Source organism: Fragaria vesca, linkage group LG1 (assembly GCF_000184155.1).
Source record: "Fragaria vesca subsp. vesca linkage group LG1, FraVesHawaii_1.0, whole genome shotgun sequence".
Taxonomy (NCBI): domain Eukaryota; kingdom Viridiplantae; phylum Streptophyta; class Magnoliopsida; order Rosales; family Rosaceae; genus Fragaria; species Fragaria vesca.
In genome coordinates, this window is record NC_020491.1 from 10,253,082 (window position 1) to 10,277,487 (window position 24,406).

The following is a 24,406-nucleotide window of genomic DNA, read 5'->3' on the forward strand; positions in this document are numbered from 1 at the left end:
TTTTTTTTTTTTTTTTTTTTTTTCCTGGTGGGAAGTAATCCAAACTCCAAATTTGGAATTGGGAACATGGTCAAGTTCAAGTTGAGGTGGAAGAACAAAACTGATTGGGTTTATTATGATTTTGGTTTCAGTTTTAAGGTCGACTGGGAATCATATAAATTTTGAATCTGCTTTGAAATTAGGATGCAAATGTCAGTTTGAGTTTCCAAGTCAAACTGTGACAAAGCCACAAAACTTTGTATTTGCTTGGGCTTTCCAATTGAACGGCATACAAGTTCAACATGGCAGAAATTTATGGAATTATGGGCATTTAAATAGATAATCCACTTTCTTTCTGCAATGGACCATGCTACATTTGGGCTTTCTTCCATCAAGATGTCTTCAGATCATTGGGCTTTTCAAAACATTTAAACTTCATTTGTGGTTTTGGGCTATTTGTATAAACTTTTGTTGTTCCATAATCTTTAGTTAGTATAAGAGATCACTTAGTATAATAGTTCGTTCATTAAATTTGTCCAACCGTTGATTACATGCTTTCAAATAATTAAGTGTATCTTTGGTTTTTTAAGTGACAAAAGAAGGTGTCTCGTATATAAATTTAAGTTTCATCGGCATCATGACATGGCAAACGGGCCACCTTTTTTAAGAAGCGAAATATTTAAAAGAATATACGAATGAAAGACAGACTATCATTAAATTGTTAGAATCATATGATCGTAGTAATGAATTAGAGCCTTAAAGTTGTGGGAGATCAAGAAATTGGGTGCTTTTTGTGAAATTAGATCCCAATACCAGTTAATCCGTCATGTAGCTGGTGCGTAACTACTTAATCAATAATGTGCAATCCGTCCAACAAATAAAATTGAGATGCTAAGGGGCTAACCAAATGATAAACGATTTCCCTTTGATCGAATTCGGTTAACTTGTGACAGGCATACATCAAAACTTCAGAGAGGAACGCTCCTGCACGAATGGAGGTCCTCCCCGAAAGGAATAGCCTTAAGGCGGCAAAAAGAGAAAGCTCACAACAATTATGATGTTTATAATGTCAGAGAAGAGAAAGATTGTGGCAGCAGCTAGCTGTGATTTTACAAAGAAGCCGATGAACTGCCGCCTAAAGTTGTAAAGCTAATTAACAATAACACCAACAGAACGGGACAAGTACATATGCTACTGTTCTGCTTTGTTTGCAACTTTGCATTGAGCGTTGGATTTCATATAAATTGGGGCTTCCTTTTAGGCATGCTTTTGATGAAAGCACTATTAATTCTACATGTTGTTCTAGTGTACAAAAGTGATTGACAAAGCTCTTGAAGCAGATTCAGATGCTGCACAGGCCGGCCATGGTTGCACAGTAGCATTGCATGTCCCCAATAATTACTGAAGCATAATATGGAAATCATACTGAATAAAATCCCCTTATGAAACAATCATCGATTTACAATTGTACGTGAACTACACAATTCAGATATCCTGAGATCTCAAGTCAGTCTTCAATCCATAATATGGCTATGAGTATCGTGTATGTAGCGGAGCTGCGGAGGATGCTATGATGAAATTAACTTATAAAATTTCGGTGATTTAATCAGATTTACGATGGTGGCGAATTAGAAACTAAACATGAAAGTTGAGTTTAAGGGAGCGCTTGTTAATCATATCATTCATATGTATCCCTAAACTACTTTTACCAAAGTGCTCCTTACTTTTCTGGAAGGCGCACACAAACTTTACACCATTCATCTTCTTTTCGATGCTGCATACGAAAAAACTTGACTGTAACTACTCAATTATAGTCTGATCGATATTGGCAATTTGTTTTCTTTTTCTTTTTATGCACTACTCGATCAATTACATTCCTTTTTCTTTTTGAAAGAGGTAATTAAACTCATCATCATTCGAATTCAAAGTTCACAAACCCAAACCCTAGCTTTACATGGGATCGATATAGAGAAAGCTAGAATTGGTTGCAGTAAAAGATAGCTTAAAAGCAGATCGAGATAGAGAAAGAACAAGAGCAAGAAATGGTTGCAGTAAAACACTGTAAGAATAATAACATAAAAAGCAGTATTTATTTTGGTCCTTTTTATAAAAGCCAACTAGAGATGCAGCTTTAGCTGCTGTGCATGCAAATGATGCAATCCAGTTGTACATATATAACATCTGAAATAGAAACCCGTACAATAATGTCCTTGATCGAATATGGCTTGGCAATAATGCTTTTCTCTTTTGTTTTCTAACATAAACAAAGAAAATAGCTTCCCACCTTTTTCTGTCTCTGCCGACTGAGCATGCAAACCATACACCAGCAGATTCAAAACTGGTTTATTTTGTCTTTCATTTATATACGAAGCATAATCTATATCTTTGTAAACTATTTCTCCCTTCGATCAGTGACATGCGCATTAAACATGCAAGAAAAATGATGCAGACATATATATATATATACGTTTCCTTTTGTATATATAGCGCTATTCACAGCGTGAAACGCATCAAGTACATTCATTCATTTTGGTTGGATCTATATATACTTTTATAAGTTTCAGCTATATATATCCAAGCTTTAGCTCCTCTAAATTATAGGTGTGATTTGTTAATAATTGCTATTACTATACATAGGTATGGTGCTGGCGGTGTGATATATGCAGTTATTAATTTGTCTTCAAGTAATTGTACACAGATTCACATTATAATTAGACACTGAAAATCCAAGTTGCTTGCACTAGGCTAGGTTTTAACTAATTGTTAGGTCAGAATTGCAACTATTTTAAACATATTTATTAAAGATTAATCCCATCCCTGTGCCACAGAAGATCAGGTTTTATATAATCATGTTAAGAAAGTAATTCTATACTTGTCGAACAAAAAACGAGAGAAAGTCTTTCTATATTTGTTGAGAGATAGTCTTTCTATGAATTCCATAGCATCACAATACAATCATCACATAAGATTGCAATAGAAGATTATGGTTGTCTCCTTGACTATCTCACTATGTGTTTTACGTAATCAAACCAGAGTTAGTTAATATATGATCAGTGATGCAATGCATTCGCTCAAACTAATGAGTGATGAGAGTTTATTTTGGAACTTTGTGGCCGGCCAGATTGTGTTTAGCGTTAGGGTTAAACCTTTAAGCCTTTTCAGCCACCGACCAGGCGGACCAGCACAGCACAGTACAAATATAATCACTTTTGCTGGAGACATACTGATTATTCACCTCTTTATTGTTACCTGTTCAAGAAACTAAAAGAGAAGCGCATATGAATTGTGTTGGTGTTTAACAATTTAACAACCCTAGCCTGGTGTTACCTCATATTCAGCAAATTAACATTACATCGTCATCAACCATTCAACCCTAAACCCTCATCATCAACTTTTGCTGAATTAATACTCATGTAAAGTTTACTAATTCGAAAATTAGATTCAGCTGGGTTGTTGTGAGGATCGAATTATCAGAAGACTAGCTATCATATACTTGCAACAAACAAACAATACCACCCGCTAAAAGCTTCATGATGTGATTCCAAACCAATAATACCCCAAACACGTACTGATTTGGGTCGTAACAAATCTGAATCTCTTATTTTATATATGAACATCGAAGTATTAACAATGTAGATCTGTATGTTGGTGTATAGCACGTGTACTACCATCCTTGCACGAGGGCCTTAATTTGGATATTCAAATGAATTCTCATCAATTATTTGTGAATTAAGCTCATAACATATTAACATTCCACAGATATTCATCGTGTAATTCATTTCTTCCATAAGTTTAGTGGTACGTCAAAATATGGATGTGGTTAGGCAGACTTGCACGAAAAGGATAGTGTTAAACTAAGCTAGGTTCCTACATAAAAGTCTTGCATAAGATATGTAAGTATGTATTATATACGCACTAAAGTTCAGAGTCATAATAGTTGATCTAGGTGGTGGGTACAGTAGATAGACACAAGAGAGATTGGTTTCATATTGATGGTGCCAAAGAATTATAATCTCATTAGGTACGAATTCGGTCGTGATAGTTCTCCATAGAAGGTTTTGTCTCGGCTGTCGACATATAGAAAAGGGCAAAACCGAAAGCTGAACTTGAATTATGATCGATGGACTACGACGAAAGCTAGATTTGGTTATATATGTGTTTGATTGAGCCAGTTATTAGCCCAAAATAGTATGTGTTAGGAAGATATGTTACATCAGTTGAAACTTACAAGCATAGATCACCGTTTAGGATCTTGTGATCAAAGTCCTTATCACTTGAGCATAGCCTCATCATGTTCATGCTGTCATGGAAAGTTTAGAACAATCTAATTAATTAGAACACACACACACACACATATATACACACACACACACACACATATATATATAGGTCCAAATCCTAAATATTACGAGAGACGTGATAATACGTACGTCTTAAAGTTAATTGGAGTTAGCTAGCTTCCCACTGTGGCAACACGATCCATTTCTAAATTCAACTCGCCAAACTTGTCTCTATTAATTGGTTATGCACTAATCATCGATCATATGTAAACTAAGAATAGAATATCCAATCTCGTTACGAGATCTAACTAATTGAGATCCTAGCTCGATCAGATCAATTAAGAGTATTAGTAATTGTAAAGTATTAATCTTTACAATAAAGATATGCGGATGTTTGATCCATCTTCATTGCTAATAGGCATTGAGATTCAACTTTAATAACCGATCAATTTTGCATATGAACTTTTTTTCCGCCCGTCAATTTTGAGTCTTCATCAAATTTCAATAGAAAAATAACTACATTTCGTGCGGACAATCACTTTTTTATTTCTTAAAAGCTAGTCAATTCAATCATTTCCCCCATGTACGTATCGTGTTGACATAATATAAACCAAAAGAAGAACAAAACAACTAAACAAGTATCTAGCATATATGAGAAACTATAGTAAATATCCATGTTCAATTGAATTCTAAGTTTCTAACTACATACATATATTCACCATAAGACAGAGAGTCATACCTTCGTAGATAGATGAGAAGAATTAAGTTCAAAACAGTAAGCTAGTAATAAGATTGATATGTGATGATGATGAGATTCACTGACCAAAGGCAAAGACTTCATATATAATTAAAAGAAAGCAAAATGAGAATAATTGTTAGGCTTGTGATTTCAATGAAATGAGTCACGCACTAGCTGCCACTATGTATTCTTGTGAAAAAAAGAAGAAAAAAAAAAAAGTAATGTACATTTGGTAAGGACAATATTACATTGCTTGAACATTTCGAGTCATATATCCTGCTGCCTCTATATATATATTCACATGATGATAGGTCCTATTAATCTAAAAATATACGTAGATTCTTATATATACTCATGTTGGACCTTTCTTTTATATATTACTCATAATGTTGAAATGTTTTCACATTTTAGTTAATCAGAATCTTCAATTTCCAGTAGACACCCATCATTTTCAAATCGAGCAGCATCGATCTAGCTAGCTATGCATGACAGGCAATTCACACCACACCTCGATCTCCATCCTAAACTTCATGAATCCATCAACATATAATTAGCTGGAGAACACAAAACCCTAGCCTTCGGCGTACTTAGGGACAAAGAATCGCCCCCATATGTATGAAGCTGCTCGTGATATATATGCTTCCAAACATAAAGAAACCTAAGCCAAGATTAGCTAGTTGTACGTGATCGAATTAACTTGGTTAATCACTCACTCATTAACTTAATCATTATCAGAACCTAGTTGATTACCACCCAGAGAGAAGGAATAATTAGCACGTGCACTAAAATCCATGCAAGTAAAACAATCCCATATATATATCTAAAATAAACAATAATATTACATGCATTCTATTCATCAAATAGATATTTTAATTTACAAATTCTGAACCGGATCGGACTGGTTCATCATCATCACCAACCTCAACTCTAAAGAGAAAGCTGATCATGGTGGAAAAAGCAAAGACAAAGATACCATTGGACAAGCAAACACATATCATCAGATTACTTAAACTTATTACACAGACAGACACAGAAAAATCATATAAGAAAAGAGACTTTCAAAAAGCTAGCTCGATCGATCAGAATCACCAAAGCAAGCTGCTACTGTCCGGCCTTTTCCCCTTTTTGCTACCTTCAGTGGCGTCGCTCCGGGGTCCAATGCGGCAGCGCCGGACTGAAGTGCACCGATTCAACCCTAGAGTCCAGCAACTCCATGATGGGCGAGAAGTTCACGCATCTCGGTGCCTTGTACTGATTGATCGACGCACCGCGGGATATAGCGTAGTCCATGAGCTCCTCGAATGTGCCACTCTTCACAACCCTAATCTCGAGCGGCCCGATTGTTTTGTCAGAAACTCGGTATTGCCGGTACACAGAGTTTAGGGACTCCTCCATTACGAGGCAGCACTGGTCAAGAACCTCGTGTCTTGGGGCACTGATCGACGGATCCTTCACCATCAACTCCCAGTAAATGACGTAATGTCCCGGGAATGTTTTGGTATCGGCGTAGCTTGTGTACTCCACCACAGAAGTGTTGAATTCACGGAGGAGTTCGGCGGCGTTGTCAATGCCCTTCTGGAGCTCCGCCTCGTCGGTTTTGTCGGCGTCAATACTCAACAAAACGTTCTTCCTCCTGATAAACCGGAACTGTGGCGCGGCGTTGTAGAAGCCGGTGACTCGGAGAATGTCTCCGACTCTGTAACGGCAAAGTCCTGCGTATGTGGAAATGACCAACTCATATTCTTTTCCGACTTCCAGGTCCGCAAGGTCTACGAGCCTTGGAGGTGACTTTTTGGACAGAGGAGGAGCAGATGGATCGTGTGGAATGAACTCGAAATAGCCCATCATCGGCATGATGGTGTACGACACTTCGGAAGGGTCGCACATCGGCTTAAGGTTCAGGCCAAAATAGCATTCGGAAGAAGCGTACATTGTGCAAGCCTTCGGTAGGCTATTGCTGTAGTAGTCGAGTGTTTGAATATACTGAGCCATTGCACCGGTGACGATCACATCAAGGTACTTTGTGTTGGGCCAAATCCTTGGGATTATCCCCTCTAAATTCTCCCCTTCACACTCTTTTCTGATGAACTCGGCGAGCTCCGCGTCGGGTTTCAAAATCTCCACCATCTTCTCTCGAATAGATGCATCTGTGATTTTAGGGTTTAGAGTTCCCGTTTCGATGTCGTGAGCTAGTTGTTGCCAGTTGATCTGGAGGAACCGGATGGCTCGGAGAAGGCCGGAGGCAAAGACCGCCCCGACTCTGAGAACTTCCTTGCGCATAATGAGGCCGCAAAGCATTTGTGAGTACATGCTTTGGAACGAGTCCGAGCAGAGAATAGCCTCGTTGGGGCTGGTGTAGACATTGTAGGGGTCGTGTGGCCTGGTCTTGAAGTGCTCACTCTTGTAGTAACTCGTCAAAACCGGACGGGCAACAAGCCCGCCGGGAGTCTTGGTCTCTGACTTGATGAACAAGAAGTACAAGCCCTTCCCCTTGTCCAAGTCCGGTACGTAACTACAAAGATCAACAGTATATTCCAAAATCAGTTACATATATTCCAATTAAGAACTTGTAATAATGTTTAACAACGAGAAAATTATTGCACGCAAAACTGTAGCAAAGGAAGTATAAATTACACAATACAAAAGCGTAGAAATAGTCAACGGATTAAGGATTATACGTACAGGTTCATCACAGGTTGGAGCAAGCTGTACAATAGTGTGCGGCGGTCCAATTCTTCATGAATTGTAGGCATGAGTTTCCTCTCACCGGCTGAAGTACCAGAACTGCATGCAGATCATCATAATTAAATTTGATGAACAAACGTTACATTATATATAACATCCATAAAAGTAAAACTGAAGGTAAGAAAGTTCTTGCTGATTAATTACCTGGTGAGAAATTCAGAGATGGGACGAGAGCTCAAGATGGGAGAGCGGTCACCATTGGCGATACGTTGAATCTCAGGCTGGAGATCTTCATACGTGACCACCGGGATTTTGGACTTGAAAGATTCCCGGTCAGTCGCTCCGTTCATACAGAAACGTTTTAGGTACTCGGCTTCGGCGTTTTGTCTCAGAATCTCACCGAGAACCCTCTCTTGCACCGCGTCAGTGTTCTTGGTCGTCTCCTCTATGAACTGAAGCGCCTTGGCGTCCTTCTCGGTGGCCGGCGGGCCAAGAGGAGATGAAGTCACTGAATCAACGGCCATGATCAAATCTGCTGCAAAGAAATGAAAATGATGGAGATGATACTGATCGAAGCTATCAGAAGAGGAAGAAGCAGATTGAGATTGGTGGTGTGGTGCAGACCATTGTGAAGGAGGGTGGTTTATATAGCGAGCTCTGCTTACGTTAACTTCCATGAGCGCCACGTCAGCGTTGCCACGTTGACAGCCGGACCAATTGTTACTTGGACGGACTCTGACGGATCCGAGTTGGTCGTAGCAGACAGTGGAAATATTTTTGTCCGAGAAAGTGTTGGTTCTTCAGGGAACACGGTGGCCCACATCCACGTCAAATAGCTAAGCTGAGCCCGACATGTGGTCCCAGGCCGGAGCTGCCATGTCAGCTTAGGCTTAGTCGGGGCCCACCAGTCAGCCGGACCACTCGAAGAGGTTGTTGGTGTTTTTTTTTTTTTTTTGGAAAACTAGGGAGCTGCCGGCGGAGAGAGTGGTAGTGTTGGAAATGAGGGAGGAACCCTAAAAGGCTAAGAGGAAAATTAGAACAACAATAATTAATCTTATTACTTAAATTAGCGTTTGTTAATTGGTTTAATTAGTGGGGTGTTTTAGAATGGTGATTAAGATAATCTCCATGAAAATGACCTTTAATGATTTTGATTTTGGGGTTGGCCGGGCTAGCTAGGGAGGGGGTTTTGGTGTCTAATTGTTAGAAATGTCTAACTAGCTATAGGCTTTTGTATGTGGTAATAATTAAAATAGTTTAATTTTGTATTAGGGGGTTCATTAGGGTAGGTGAAGATGTCTTGCATTTTTTTGTACGTAATGACAGTTGCATGACAACAACATTGTTTTCTTCGCTATCTTTTGGGAATGATTAAGTTAAAATGGGTGTGATTAGATTAATGATGGATGATCATCTGTGGAGATTATGTTAGTGTTTTTCTAATGGTGATGTTACATTGACATGGATGGAATCCTATGGAATAGTTTTGGTTTAGGTTTTTGATCTCTTAATTAATTTCTCAGATTGAATATATATTTACAGGGTTCAGTCGTGCGTTTATTAATTGTTTGCATTTCTCTCTATTATGAATGAAATTTTATGGTTCAAGTATAAGAAGGTCATTTGTTATTGCCGGAATCCCATGACGCCGGCGGAACTTGATTTAGATTTATGAAATGTTTACAAGATTTTTGAACTTGATACTAACAAGTACATAATTGTACAATAATTATGAGAAAGTTTAGGATCACCCGGGGACGCCCATAACCCTCTTCCGCCCCTTAAAGGATCTGCCAGTGCCGGAATCAATCGTAGTGAATATAGTATCATCAGGTTTGGTCTATTTGAACGAAGAATATTAAAATTTACCAATTACAATTACTCGATCTGAGTCATTATGTCTATGGATTAAAAAAAAATTACGAATATATATGTGTGTGAAGATAATAACTTTCATTGATGGATTGTAAATGTTGTAAGAAAGGGTTCAAGAAAGATTTTGTATCTCCTTTACAAATGGGTTCAAGAAAGATAGGTGGTGTTCAAATGAAAGGGTTTAAGAAAGATAGGTGGTGTTCCGGGTATAAATAATTCCCTCATTTACAAATGAAAGATAGTCAATAACTCGAGCAAAACATTACACGTACGTACACTATTGTAGTTTTTCCAGCATTGATCGACGATCATTATATATACCCTAGCTAGTTCATTTCTAATACACTAGAACTAATATAACTTCTTGTTACGTTGCAGACTAAAAAAATAGCGGTATTGAGATGGAATACGTCGATCTCCTAGCTATGTCATGCATGTTATTAGAATATTATCTATCCAGTATTTAGCCTGAAGAAGAAGTAGTTACGTCGGAACAAAGAGAAACCAGATATATGAAACTGCGAGATGATTGTATGCAATTTCTAGAAAAAAGAAAATATGGAGGACAAAGACTATGTTGTACGTACGTAGCGTTGTGCCAATCATATTCCCTTCACTAATTAATCTAAGGTTTTTGAAATTCCTATCAATATTTAACTTGGATAAAGTTGAATCAAAACCATGCCAAAACAACAAAGAAATCATACGCATCGAATCATCATTTTACATGTAGAGCCACAAGCCGCTAGATCAAAACCAATGAGCTTTAAGCCATTGGGACGTCATCGACGACATTATAATTGTACTGACAGAGATATCTAGGGCATAAATATATTGCACCAAACCACCAAAGATGATAACAAGACAGAGATTAGGTATGGATGTAGCAGAATATTAAGTTAAAAGAGATAAGGCATGATGATGACACACATTAACCCATTCGAATCCACTGGAAATTTTGGCAATGACTGATAGATAGGAACTGTTATATATAGTAATTCTTATGTTGCTAAACACTACTACTTAATATATAATCAAAACAATTAACTATACCGGCGTGTGAGGTTGAGAGCCTCCTAGTTAGGCTGAGTTTCAAACACTTTATTCAAATAAGAGCGTCTTCTTAGCTTTGCAAACTTTGACATGTTTTTACGCCAAAGAGATTAGTATCCGGATGATGGCCGGAGATGAAGGAGGGATGATTCAATAGAATGAACTAACTCACTTTTCGATCTGTATGTGGATTTAGGACTCGAGAAGGGCAAAAGAGTACGTGCTCGACTCCATTAACAACTAAAATTACAAGTCTACATATACAGATACGTAACAATCTTGTATTCATTACTCGCTAATCTGAATACGAAATATTAACCTTATTCAGACAATATATAATTGGTTCATCACTTTGCTATGAAACACGCCACAAAATTAATATCATAGTACAAATATGATTACATGTATAGTAGTCTGGTATACGTGATGCTCATGATTCAAATGTTTCAGATTGACAAGAATATCATAGACATTAGGAACAAATTTTATTCAGATTGACCAGCCAACAACTATATACGTCTCTAGAGCAAAGACTTGGGGTCATGGACATGTAAGAGCCAAATACAATTAATTTGCTCATGAATGTTTTGACTAGTGAGACACGAGGCATATAGAAAGCCAACATTTCCTTTCGTGTGGAAGTTTCAAGTGAAAAGCATATATTCAAACAAATAATCGGAGGAACACAGTTGTAAAATTACGATTTAACCATATATATGTACTTTAGACAAATTATTGTCCCGAAACGTAACAACATTAAGCTTGACCGAAACTCTTTCGATTTTCCTAACATTAATTGACTTTTACCATTTCAAAGAGAAACAAACATCATAGATAGTCAAGATGGCTGGCTGATCGAAATGATGGATTTGGAGAAACAAACTAGGTTAAAGGCATGGTCAGAATGGAACGACGACATGATCAAACCGTAAAATGATAATTGTTTAACCATGCCAATTAATATATAATCAAACATATATATTCGCTATTATAATCCAAGTACTAGGATATATAGAAAAACACGTACAGTTGCCATGCCAGCACCATTTGAATTACTGTCCCTAGAATATGGCATGAGACTCGGATCCACAGCTAGCTTGTATTGGTAGTCTAAAAAACAAAAAGCCTCCACCATCAAATTCACGTTTGCAATATCTAATACCTAAAAAACATGATTCCTGCAATTCAATCCAGATTTAAGTGCCAAAATTAAGAAGTATCAGACATCAACAGTGCAAGTATATATAGCCGCCCTTTTGTAATTAGTTTAAAGCATTTTCACCATGTTCCGCCTCAAAATACATATGCATCTGGTTCAATGTCTTGCCACATTTTAGAGACCCTATGTCAAAAACCAGTCTTACATTTGAGATCTAGCGAAAGAATGACCGTCCATCCAATTAACTGAACCTAGAATATCACGTTAAACTGAAAACTTGCTTCTGTAACGTAATGTACGTACTACGTACTGTAAGTAATAAAGTTTTACGGTAAACTTCACCCGCCTAATTAACTACTACTAGCTTCATTGACTGATTACAGGGCCGGCCCTAAGGGCTGCTCCTTGAGGCGGCCGTCTCTGGCGGCCGGCCACTCGTCAAGACAGTCAGATTACAAAGTCACAAAGAGCTTTAGAGGTAATTAAGCAAGGTACGTCTTGTACTTGTACCATATCAATTTAGGTGTACGTGGTAAGTAGGATTGATTGGTAGCTTGGTAGAAGCAGTAATATTAGTAGTGTAAAACTTGATCCCTAGCTCGGTTGAAACCACGCAGGAAATGGAATGACACATTTAACTGGATATTTTGCATATATCAGTAATCAGTGTTGCTGGCATGGGGTTGATGAAGACAAACTTGATCGAATTGCGACTTGTATATAGATTGGGATCCTTATGTCAATGGTCTAGCTGCTAGCTAGTACGTTTAGGTGCCCATATACCCAGGCAAGAAAAAAGGAGAAAATGAGATATGAACAATTTGATAGGCAATATATGTATGGAGTGCATTAATTGATATACATGTTTTTATTGGGGTCAACATGCATGTAGTCATCTATCAAAGTCACATCCTTTGTTGATTATGTCCATTGCAATCTATGAAATGATATGTATCCTTAACAGTGAAACTCAAAAACAACAAGGTAAAAGAGAAAGACAACTATATGAACAATGGAAATCCTTGTAATGGCATGATCATCATGATATTGCTCGATTCGAAGTGGAGCTAGGTTTTATGAAGTACAAGAGATCTGTACGTTTGGATACAAACCAGATAGATGAAATAAGAGGTTTTCCTTTTTGTTCTTGTAGATTTCCCAAACTTGAAATCTTAGCATGATGTTACTGCATATATACAGATCACAATGATCAGAACATCAATGAACAAGAGTAGTGCTAGCTCGATCACTCTGTAAATTTCCTGCAAAGATTTTACCAGCTCTCTCACGCGTACGTTTTAACCCTTTGTGAAAGGTAAAGTTATCCCTTCTCGCTCCTTCAACTTGTAGCTAGCTTTCCAAGGACAGATTGTACAGCTAGCTCGTTTCGTTTCTGTACGTAGTAAATTGATTGCTAACAGCAAACATGATGATCACACAGAGTTCTTGTTTTGGAGAGACATCCTTCCCATCGTCATGTCTGACAAGTTGACGTACGGTTGGTTATTCCTGCTTGATCTTATATACGCATTCATCAACTTGGGATGCTTGTGCTTTTTAATTTCTATCTATCTTTCCGACCCATGTAGCTAGCATCGATCAGAGGGGTGATAATTTTATCTGCCCAATTCTGGTCAGACCAGAATGGGCACTCAGTAGTGCATTATCCTATCGCAGCAGATGCTACTCGATCTGCTTCAAACTTTAGTTAGGTGATGATATCATGCATTCTGGACCTGAAACTATCTCCTTTATTACCTTTGGAATACTATGCTATCAGGATCGACTGTACTTCCATATTTTGGTGCTCCTGGGGCCCTAATTTCCTGAGTTGCTGTTTCCCTCGACAACAGAAAGGAAAAGGATAGTAGCTAGGGTTGTGGATATAGTTTTGTTTTTATGAAATTGATTGTGTGTGAGTCGCAGTTGATTAAGTTGGCATATAATAGGTTGTTTCTAAATGGTGATCATATATATCGAAAGGAATTTCAATTCGACTTACAAAATGAATGTTTTGGTTATGATTTATGAAGATTGGATGCGCGCGTAATTAATTAATTGATCATATTGAGTGTAGGGCTTAAAAAGATGAAAAACTATCTTTCAATGTTCTCTAAGCTGTTGAATTCAAGTTCATATACAAAACTAAAATTTATTTAGTCATCTAAACTGCACATAGAAACACAATCGTCAAATAACATTATCATGAGAATGGGGGTAATCATTTGACTAGCTAAACGTGTTTTTTGATGTTTTCTGATCTGAAACTACAGTAAAAAACCTTGATAATTTAATATTCGATAAATAAATAATCTCGATTAAATAATATTTTTTTGTCGATCCCAAAATGAGAAATTAGTGTAAAATTGACCTCGATAAATTAATAACCTTGATTAAATAGTATTTTTTTATCGGTCTTAATATTATTAATTTAGGGTGATGTTATTAATACATCACTTTTTGCTATTAACACACCACATCTATTTTTTTATCCGCACTTTTTAAATTTATTTACAAACATGTCACTTAAATTTGTTTCATGATTAGCTATCATCATTCATGGAGAGTGTTAATAGCACAAAAAAATGTGTTAATAGCACTACCCTTAATTTATAGAGGTTTAACTGTACGTCATGCATGAACGTTCAGCCCATATAGTATATACATATATAAATATATAGTTGGCTACATTTGTAGACCTTGACAAATAACTAGCTGGTCTAAGCCAAACATTGTATATTGTGGACTAGCTATTACAAATGCTGAAAAATATGGGATTTGTCATGCACAGAACCAACATGAAACGCAAACCAAGTCACAATACAATGATATTCATCCCAACAAGATCGAAGACTATCACGTACTGTATAATACCAAAGTCTTGATCGAATGCATGGCCTCAATAATATTTAGGGTTTCGATCTTTCTAGCCAAGGCATGCAACCTAGCTAGCTAGTCTAGAAGCGCTACATCTCTCTCTCTCTCTCTATATATATATATATATATATATATATATATATATCTTCTGCACTATGCACATTCAAACCCGGCAGGCTCATGAGTCATCACAATTGGTTATTGTTTCCTAACCCTATCTTGTTACAGTAACTAGGTTTCAGACTTTCAGAAGGTTGGCTAAGTTTTAATAGCTAGCAGTGTTCATTTCGTATTCAAATGAAGAGCTTCGGTGTGTACTAGAACTGACGCTGAATGTTGCTTGCTGGTTCAAATATGGCAGTATTTTAATGGCACACGAAACATGCATCCTCAAGGTCGACCTTGATCGAGCTAGCTCTCTGTGTGTGGGGCTTTTATAGTATATATGAGAAATATGAAATTATCATCTACGATCGCTAGCTCTTCATGATTCTTGTTTCCCTGGTCATTTGCATTAGGAATCTAAGTTTTGTTTAGCTTCTCATGGATGCTAAGACTGATATGTAGCTAGTTTAGAGTACATGAGAGTTAGTTAATTATCCATGATAGGCTAATGGATTGTAATTATTTGAGGTAGTATCGGATATATATGTAGTCTATTTCATGGGAACCGGAGATATTGTTAATGGAATTCTGCTCGAAAGAATATGAACTCAATAAGTTAGACAACTACGTACTAGTTAGAGACTTTCTACCTCACATAATAATGCGTATGTTTAATGTTTTATACGTTACAGAATATACATAGAGATCGATCCCTACCCAACACCCAACACATATACGAACAAGTCTCTTACGGGTTCAGTAATGACTTCTTTTTGGGCTATAATTGTTAGGGTCCATTGGAACGATTTCAAATGTAAGGTTTAGTTAACATTAGTCTCAAGTCTCAACTCTCGAGCTTTGGTTGAGGATATCTGGGACTGGAAGCTAGCTTCTTCTTTCTTGTTTGTTTGTTTTCGGCATATATAAAGAGAAGCTAACATTGTAGCTGATAAATTGCCAATTTTGATCTTCACGATCGTTCTGCTGACATAACTGACTTCCCCTCTCTGTGTCTGTCCCAAGCATTTTATCTAGATCAGCTACATGAGGGCGTGGTTCAAAATGGGTTCCACCACCTAGGCTCTTACTAATTCAACAATATGTGGTGGTTCATAACAAACCTCGCATGTTCTTTCCTATGACATCGCAACTGTATTTACAGAGGGTAGAAACCCAGAAGTCAAAAACCTAAAAAAGATAAGCCTAAAGTTGGCAAAATCTTTAGAGACCACAAAGGCTTGGGTTTAGGTGCATTCTCTTCTACGTACTCTTGATATCCCAAGTTTGGTGGCTGCATGGGTCGTGCATGGAGTGATGGAGGTCATTTAGGCTACTATTGAACTAGCTTGGGTTAGAGATAGGAAATATGTATGGTTGGAGGTAGATTCTTCCATTTTTTTTTTAATTTCTTTTTTTATTAAAATTTCTTAACCCACACACGCTTACATATGTCAGTGAAGTTTGAACATATAATCTCAACATTGTTAAGTAGGCTAACTAACTAATTCTTCCCTTATTCTTATTTTTATCCATTTTCTTCATCCTTTGTGTCGAACAATTCTTGCATCGTATCTCCCGAATGTATAAATCGAGTCATATTTTTCGTGAAGGCAATCAAGCTGTTGATACTCTTGCTAATTTCATGCTTCTTCCGATGACTTTACTTGGTGAGATTCAACTCCAAATTTTATGCCAAGTCATTGTAATATGGATCCTTTAGGTCTTCCTAATTTCTGGTTTCGTTAATTAACTTGTTTGCTGATGATCAGAGGACAGTTGCGGTTCATATGCTTCTCCTACGTTTGCCCTTTTGTGATATTATAATATTTTAATAAATTTCACTCGTTTGGACGAGTTTACTAGTCCGATCACATAGTCAAATAAGCCCATTGGTCCAATACCAAGCCCATAATTAAGAAGTGACAAGTGAGCCAATCAAAACCCATAAATTGAACTGTAGTGAAATGGGTTTGCCGACAAGTAGTGTTCTTTCTTTTCAGAACTAAAAGCAGAAAAGAAATTGAAATGATATTCGTACAGCCGAGAGTTTGGCGTTATAGCACTATCCAAGTATCCAGTAAGAAATAAAAGGATGGATAACCAACTACACAAGTCCCATCAAATCATATGAAATTATGAAACACTGAAAGAGCTAGACATGTAGTTCATCATGCACCTAACTATTATTCTGCTGTTGGTACTACTCCTGGTGAAGGATGATCGTATGCTTTTCTGATCTCGATTGTTCACGACTTTCAGTTCGAATTGTTCATCCAAATTATGGACCATTTTAGATAAAATGTCAAAAGATTTCCGAGACAAATACCGATAATCCAAATTCATCATCATGATCGAAAGTTCGAAACATGTATTATTTGGATGAGGAAATGAAACAACAAGAATTTAGCTTCAAAATTAAGTACAATAAGCTGAAGCAATAGTACTAAGAAAACTAGAATCACAGCCGTAAATTTAAGTCGAGCTGTTTATTATGTACATGATCTGATTGATGATGATCATGTGTACTGCTTGGCAATCTGTGTTCGACTCGAAAACTTCCAGGCCAAATCATATCCATGGTATTTTCAAGCATGAATGGTGTCCACGGCATTCCAAAACCAGCGCTAAAACCATCGACGGCGCCGGAGCGAGCCATCATCGAAGACCTATCTCTGGTTTGCTTCTGCACAAGTGAATGAGGCTGAACACCAAGTGAACGAGCCGCTACAGAATTGAAGGGATACCCCATCATCGTTGTCATCATCATTCTATGAGATTGGTACCTCTTTGCAGCTCCTCTTTCTCTTTTGTGTGCATTCTGATGGCCTCCTAAGGCTTGTGAGCTATAGAACTTCCTCATGCAGAAGTTGCATGAGAAAACCTTATTGCTGCTGCTGCTACTACTGCCTGGTTTTGAGGATAGATCATCTTTATTGAGGCTCAAGCTCAACCAATCTCCCAAATTATCATCTTCATGATGATCAGCTACTCCTTCATCATCATCATGATCACTTTGCTTTGACTCAGCATCCTGCAGGTTGTCTTCGGCTATCTCATATGCTTCCTTTTCTTCTGCTTCTTCTGCCCTTGTGGAAATCATTGCAGTACTGTACTAATCAAACACCACTTCAAAAAGCTGCTATAATGGAGAGTGTTTTGAAAGAGAGGCTTGAAGAAATGAGTGAGATTGGTCTTATATAGAAACAAACTAACAAAGGATGAATTTCATGTGTCCAAGAAGGGAAGGCATCATAATGGAGAGAGGAATGTGTGGATATTTTAAAATGCTTGAAACTTTTTAAGGCAAAGGGATGGCATATGCTTATGTCATCTAATAGTATTGGCCATTAGTTCAAGCTTAGGATTCCTGCATAGTTCCATCATCTTTCCTTTCACACCTCCAATAGCATCAAATATGAATGATTCTCCATGGATAATTGTTAATAACAAACACTAATAACTAATAACAATGTCTTTAAGTGAAAGCAGATACATATATAGCTGCTTGCTTGATATTTTGACCTAGAGCATGTCTAGGAAAGCTTGATGTCCACTTTGAGATTCTTGTACTCTTGTGGTGGCATTGAGATGTTTGTACTAGCACAATGATGTTTTTGAGTGGCCTAGGGGTCCCAAAATAACAACAAATTAAACACGTGAACATGAATGGTGCTCAACATAGACAAGTTGGAAGACTTGTCAAGAAGTGCAGTCCAAAACATGCATAGTAAATGCTAGTACCTAATTCGATTGAGAGGTTTAGATGGGGGGTTCTAACTCCCGAGTCCCTACCCCAAACAAAACATGCACCATATGCCCTTCTGCCCCATACTGCAGATTTAAACTTCCCATGTATATAAATACATGTCGGATCTAGATTAAAACATCCACCCTTCATTTTGCGCCCATATATATAATCTATGATCGGAATCACACTAATGTATTAAATAACAATATGTTCGGTCATCTGTTCATTAATAAAGACTGGCTTAAACGCAGCCGCATCAGTATTCAAAGAAAAAAAATAAAATATTCGGTTATCTAAACTATAAAGACAAACACATAATGTTATTTATGTTTGAATTGGACCATAGAAAATACTTGAAACATCTTGATGATATGAAGAAGTGAATGATTCGGACCATTGAAATACAAGCGGAAAAAGAGTTTGGCGTTCGAAATTGATTAATGGACACACAGAAAATCTGGACCACTTCTTTGTGTCATACATATTTATGATCATATGCTGGTCCTGCTAAAGGTTAGCTGCATAATATTAAGACCCAGAACTGATGTTGATTAACATGTGGTGTCTGTCCCTAGATGAAGGGAAGAAGCTGGTCCAATAATAGTGCCTTACTTGCTTGTTAGCTCTAGGCAAAGCACTCTTGTTCATCACAATCACCACATTGCCAATTCCATCTCATATGCTCCCACCATGTTCATATAGAACAAAAACAGTCAATACAGCACCAAAACTAACCGAAAATAAGGCAAAATAAGGCAATGTTGTGCTTTCAATGTTAGGTTTCGAGTTCCATACAAATGTACTTGCTGATATGCACTTGCGAAGGTTCGTTAAGAGTCGGTTTTCGACATTTCATGTTCGGATGATAGAATCTTGATCTGGTGTTTCAGTGTATGTGTTATTCTGACTTTACTCTAAGCTGTATAACAAGCCTTGTGCGAAGACAAAGTAACCCCATGAACGAGTTCATACATGTAGTTCTGAACCAATGAGGACATTTGGAGTTGTTGAAGATGCTATTATGAAGAATTTGAACAAAATTATATGATGCATTAGTGCTATCTTTTGTAAAAGGGTGTAGAGGACCCAGCAGGTGACAATACAATAGTGATGAAAAAGCATGATGAGGAGGTGGGATGTCTATTTCCAAATGGGGTGTCTTTCCAAACAAGAGGATCAAAATTGTGCTCATGTCTTTGAGGTAGTGGGGATCTGTGTATACGTACCAGAGGAGAAGTGCAACCAGAACCACACTTGTGCTTATTCTCAGATATCAGAATCTTTCTGTTCATTTTAATAGGAGAAGAAAACAAAACAGAAGCCCCCAGTCTCTCAAGGGTGTGATCCTAAAGCTTCATTTCTTTGAGATATCATATTTTGGCAGTGTTGGATTGATGAGTCAGGTGATATGAGATTATGAGATAAAACTAAAAACAAGATCTAATCTAATCTCTACAGCCTAGTGTCTTATGCAACCTCTTGTTCAACTATTCAAATATAGATAATATACCAAATGAGGAAGCCAGTTTAAACCTTGTGCTAATCAAGAGAAGCCCTGAAATATTTTTCTATGCTATGACTATGACTTTCTGATATCTTAAACTAGGTGCTCTTATACTGATATTGTTCTGGAAAATCTATTGTAAACTGGATTTTAATAATATGAAGGCTTTTTTGCTGCAAGAAAATGACTCGTGAGCTACTCTTTGGATCTACAAAGATCTAATTGCTGATGCAACCAGAAAGGCCCCTCTTCAAATATTGTTTCTTCATCTTTCTTGTAAGGAAGCGATAGTCTCTTTCCCTCGGAGACCTATATATTTGCCTAGTCATTCCACACTCAACCTGTTATCCAAGCAGTCTCATCTGAATTCAGTATGTTCTTCCTAGGGGCTTAACATGTCAAAATGATACCTAAACTGCCTTTATAGAGTTCAAAGAAGCAAAGAAAAGTGTATCTGGGGATCACAACTCTACAAGCAAATCATAACAAAGCAATCCCCAACTGGAAGGCGGGAATGAGGTTAAGTTATGCTATCACACTCAATTGTTTGTTTCTGGACAGACTCCTTTGTAACTACTTTAAGCTACGGACAACCAACTATGAGCCCTTGAAAAAAGAGTGAGATAGTGACTACGAAGCAGTTATGTGTACTGTAAGCTACTATGCTTGTTTCTGTGTCTGAGAATCTAAACTTACTGTGAGCCTTTCAAAGTGCACACTCAGGTTGGCCCTTCAATCAATCCAAATGGCAAAATGCAAACTCATCAGTCTGTAACATGTGAAAAACAAAGGCACTAACCAAGGCTTTAAGTGCCGCGGGGTAGAGTGCCTGGTGAGGTTCAAACACCAGCATGTGAGGAGAGAGAATAAAAATCACTATAATGCTCATTAGCACAGAAGCAAGCACCCAATATTTTGCCGACTGCCCTGTTCCTAAACCCTAAATATGATTGTGTCCTTCAGTGCAAATATGAAATATCTTCCACAATCTTTTCTCATGAGAAATCTTTTCTTTCATTAACAAAGAGAAAAGGCTAAGAAGAGGTTACAAAACAGTGAACAAGAAGTCCACTCTATTTCAAATTTTCAATGAAACAATAACAGCCCGTCCACTTATATAATAAGAGGTGGCAAACGGGCCGGCTTGATTTAAGCGTGTCTAATCGTGTTTCATGCCGACTTGTTTATGATCGTGCCAAGCTCGTGCCTGCCCATTGGCTTAATTATTATGCCCGGTCCAGCTCATGGCCCGAGCTCATATCTTGATGGGCCGTGCTCGTGCTGTGCGAATAAACGGTTTGTGCTCGTGTCATTCTATTATAAGACACGATTTTGAATTTTTTTTTTATTTTAAAAATTGAGTAGTAAAAAATTAATTTTATTTAACTAAAAAATTAAATATGAAAGAAGAAAGATACCACAACAGTTTACATAATCTTGTTATATTATTGTGAAATTGATTAGTCTTTATTATATGTTATGTTTGGTTGGAAAAAACATTAATATCATAAACGTAGATGGAATTGGATAAAATGTCCAAATTTCAAATCTCATGATAAATTTTTTTTAATTTTTGTAAAAATAAAACAACTATTGTGTTTCTAACGGGCCGGCCCACGTGCTTGGGCTGTGCCAGGGGGTGGGCCGTGCCGGGCCAAAAACGGGCTCATGCCGTGCCGGGCCTATGGGCCAATTTTTTAGCCCAACCCGGCCCATTAGTATAACATGTTTGGGCCGTGTCTGGCCGTTAACGGGCTTGGGCCGTGCTGTGCCCATTTTTAATGTGCCATGCTCATATCGTGCTCATGCTCATGTTGTGCTCGTGCTTATCGGCCCGTTTGCCACCTGAGCAAAACAGACAATCTTCTTCTAGATTTCTAACGTACAATCAAACTGAAAATACAATATTTACTACTCATTTCCATAATACTGAGACACCAAGAATTGTTTTGGTTCCTAAAGAAAGAAAAAGGTATGAAGAATGTCCACATACAGAGAAGAGATCAATTCATCAAGATCAAGTGATCAACAACTTGCATTCTATATGAAATCTGTTGCATGAAGTTCACTTGTATCATAAAGTGGTTCCGACAAGAAAAAACTTGACCAATCATGGAGCTTGAAGCTAGAAAAGTTTTTCAGGACGTGCAAATATAGGAAAGAGATCAATTTGTCAAGATGAACCGATTTGCATTCTATATGAAACGTGTTGTGTAGAGTTCAAATAATTCATAACGAGGACCTGACATTTGTTAAAATTCCAACAGAAACAACTTGAGCAATCATGGAGCTTGAAACCTGCTATAGATAGTTTACAAATTGATTTGGCTATTGTAAAACCAATAAGATTAAGCAAAACGAAATGCAGCTAAAGGGTTAGACCAAATGAACATAATAAATTTATTTCTCTTTGAATCTCACGAGTTAGACCCAATAAATACGAAGGAGAAAAGAAGATCAGACAAGTAAATTGTATGATCTTGTCATCTAAAAATAACAGCCTCTACAAGTCAAATGGAACGAAAAGTACAAAATAGTTGTGAAAAAAACCTTATCACTACACTCTGAAATCACTTCCTATGCAACCTTATCAAGATAATGAGCATGGAATCCTCCCTTCTTGGACACACTACTAGCCCCACCTAATGCAGCAACTCTTGCTGTGTTGATCCAACCCAAGTATGCTCAAGTACCTACAACACACCCAGAGGACTCGTAAGCTGGAACGTAACATTCAATACCCAAATAATTGGATGTTAAACAACGGATAGCCCAGCGACCACTCACTAAAGTAAAAGAATAACAGAAAAAAGAAGTTTTGAGATTTCAAGCCGTACCAATGCTGTACTTGGCTTGTGTATTTATATTGATTCAGTAGTTTAGATTACAACGTACAATGATAAGATAAGGATTGTTTACATAACAAACACATATCTTGTAGAGTGCAGTTACAGGATATAAAGAAGATAGAGTGAGAGTTATCTAATTACAGAAAAGTTATCTGATTGAGAACTCCTATAAAACACATCACAAACACAATTGAGGAAACACGTTGATTAATAAATGCATATAAATAGTTCCAAAGTTTCTATCTTTCCTCGATGAATTCTCAAAGTCTAAAGTTCACTTCTTTACTCATATGATAAGAATAAGCAACGAAACACACTTCAATAAGCAACAACATTCATATGAGAAGAATAAGCAACGAAAATTCACTACTTTGAAAGAGAATAAGCAACGAAATCGAAAAGTCCATACAATTAGTCACGAACCCTGAGACAGCTCGCAGAAAGCGCGCGCTTCGCCGGAGATGTGACTGGTCATACGAACGGAGGCGACGGCGCTGTGGAGCGGCAGCAGCGACTGAGCGCAGGCCAGCTGTCCCACATTGGCGGGGAGAGAGAAGAGGCTCCGGCGAGTGGCGGAGGCGAGATTATGGAGGGGAGGAGAGCGAGGAAGGGATGCGAGCGACGGAGATGATCGGACGGCGGAGGTTCTTGCGGCGGAGATCAGAGATCTTGACAGGGAAGCTCCACCGCGAAAAGCCATGGTTAGAGTTTTGGGATTTGGGAAAATGGGAAAGAAGGTTTAGGGTTTTTGGAATTTGAGTCGTATCAAAAAGTGGCTTGGGCCAGTTTGCTTTGTCATAGGCCGGCCCAGTACGATTTTTCTCTTCACTCGAGACCGAATTTACTCTCTACGTAGTAAAAGCGTCTCTTAAAAAAAGAAGTAAAAACATGTCATTTTTGACTTTTCAGTATAAAATAGTAGACGCAACTACACAATAAGAGCAATTGCACCGTTGTATCGATTCAATGGGCAATTAGTGGGACCTATGTGTCTTCGCTTAGATAATTTCATGAGGCATGTATCTCACAAATTATTTTGTCAATCCAGTTACTAATTTTTGACAGTCAATTCGCTCAGACAATTTTTTGAGATCCACCATTTCAGCTGCAACGACTCTATCACAACGGTCAAAATATTGTAACGATACTTTAATTACAGCCATTAGATTTAAATGTGTGGCTGTAATTAAAACAACGGTAATATATTTTTTTTTAGTTAAAAAAATCAAAAACTACTACAACATTTATTATAAATACTCATCTTCATTCTATAATTTCTCACACCAACCGCTTGAGAGTTTGTAGCTTGAATTCGCTCCAGCTCCTGTATATTTTCACTATCCCTTTCTAGCAACCACTTGTTTAATTCATCTATTGAAAAAATGAGTATGAGATGAGTGAGTGATATTTCAAAAGAGATGAAGGTAGAATGAGAAGAAATGTGTGAGTAGATAATGAAGTCTGAGGGTTATTTATCAAACAATTTTGGAGATAAAAAGTTTAAGATAAGTATACGTGTCATGTAAAGATATCCGAGATATATTTCTAGAAGA

General features: G+C 37.5%; 2 protein-coding genes and 1 non-coding gene across 4 annotated transcripts; all 3 read right to left on the reverse strand.

The window, feature by feature from the left end:
* Positions 1 to 5,852: 5,852 nt before the first annotated feature.
* LOC101303266 (probable indole-3-acetic acid-amido synthetase GH3.1-like) lies at positions 5,853 to 8,236 on the reverse strand. The gene is made up of 3 exons (XM_004287934.1): positions 7,888 to 8,236; positions 7,681 to 7,782; positions 5,853 to 7,510 (listed from the first exon to the last, which is right to left on the reverse strand). The coding sequence occupies exons 1-3, from the start codon at positions 8,205 to 8,207 to the stop codon at positions 6,133 to 6,135; spliced, it is 1,800 nt and encodes a 599-aa protein (XP_004287982.1). The 5' UTR covers positions 8,208 to 8,236; the 3' UTR covers positions 5,853 to 6,132.
* An 8,759-nt stretch (positions 8,237 to 16,995) lies between these two features.
* LOC101303551 (zinc finger protein 4-like) lies at positions 16,996 to 18,093 on the reverse strand. Its single transcript, XM_004287935.1, has one exon. It carries the CDS (start codon positions 17,850 to 17,852, stop codon positions 17,211 to 17,213), a length of 642 nt encoding a protein of 213 aa, XP_004287983.1. The 5' UTR covers positions 17,853 to 18,093; the 3' UTR covers positions 16,996 to 17,210.
* Positions 18,094 to 22,382: 4,289 nt separating this feature from the next.
* Positions 22,383 to 23,580, reverse strand: LOC101303842. 2 transcript variants are annotated; one of them, XR_183717.1, is made up of 2 exons: positions 23,277 to 23,554; positions 22,383 to 22,697 (listed from the first exon to the last, which is right to left on the reverse strand). It is a non-coding gene; the product is annotated as an uncharacterized LOC101303842 (transcript). The 2 variants fall into 2 exon arrangements; XR_183718.1 differs by having other exon boundaries at positions 22,392 to 22,697; positions 23,263 to 23,580.
* Positions 23,581 to 24,406: the final 826 nt, after the last annotated feature.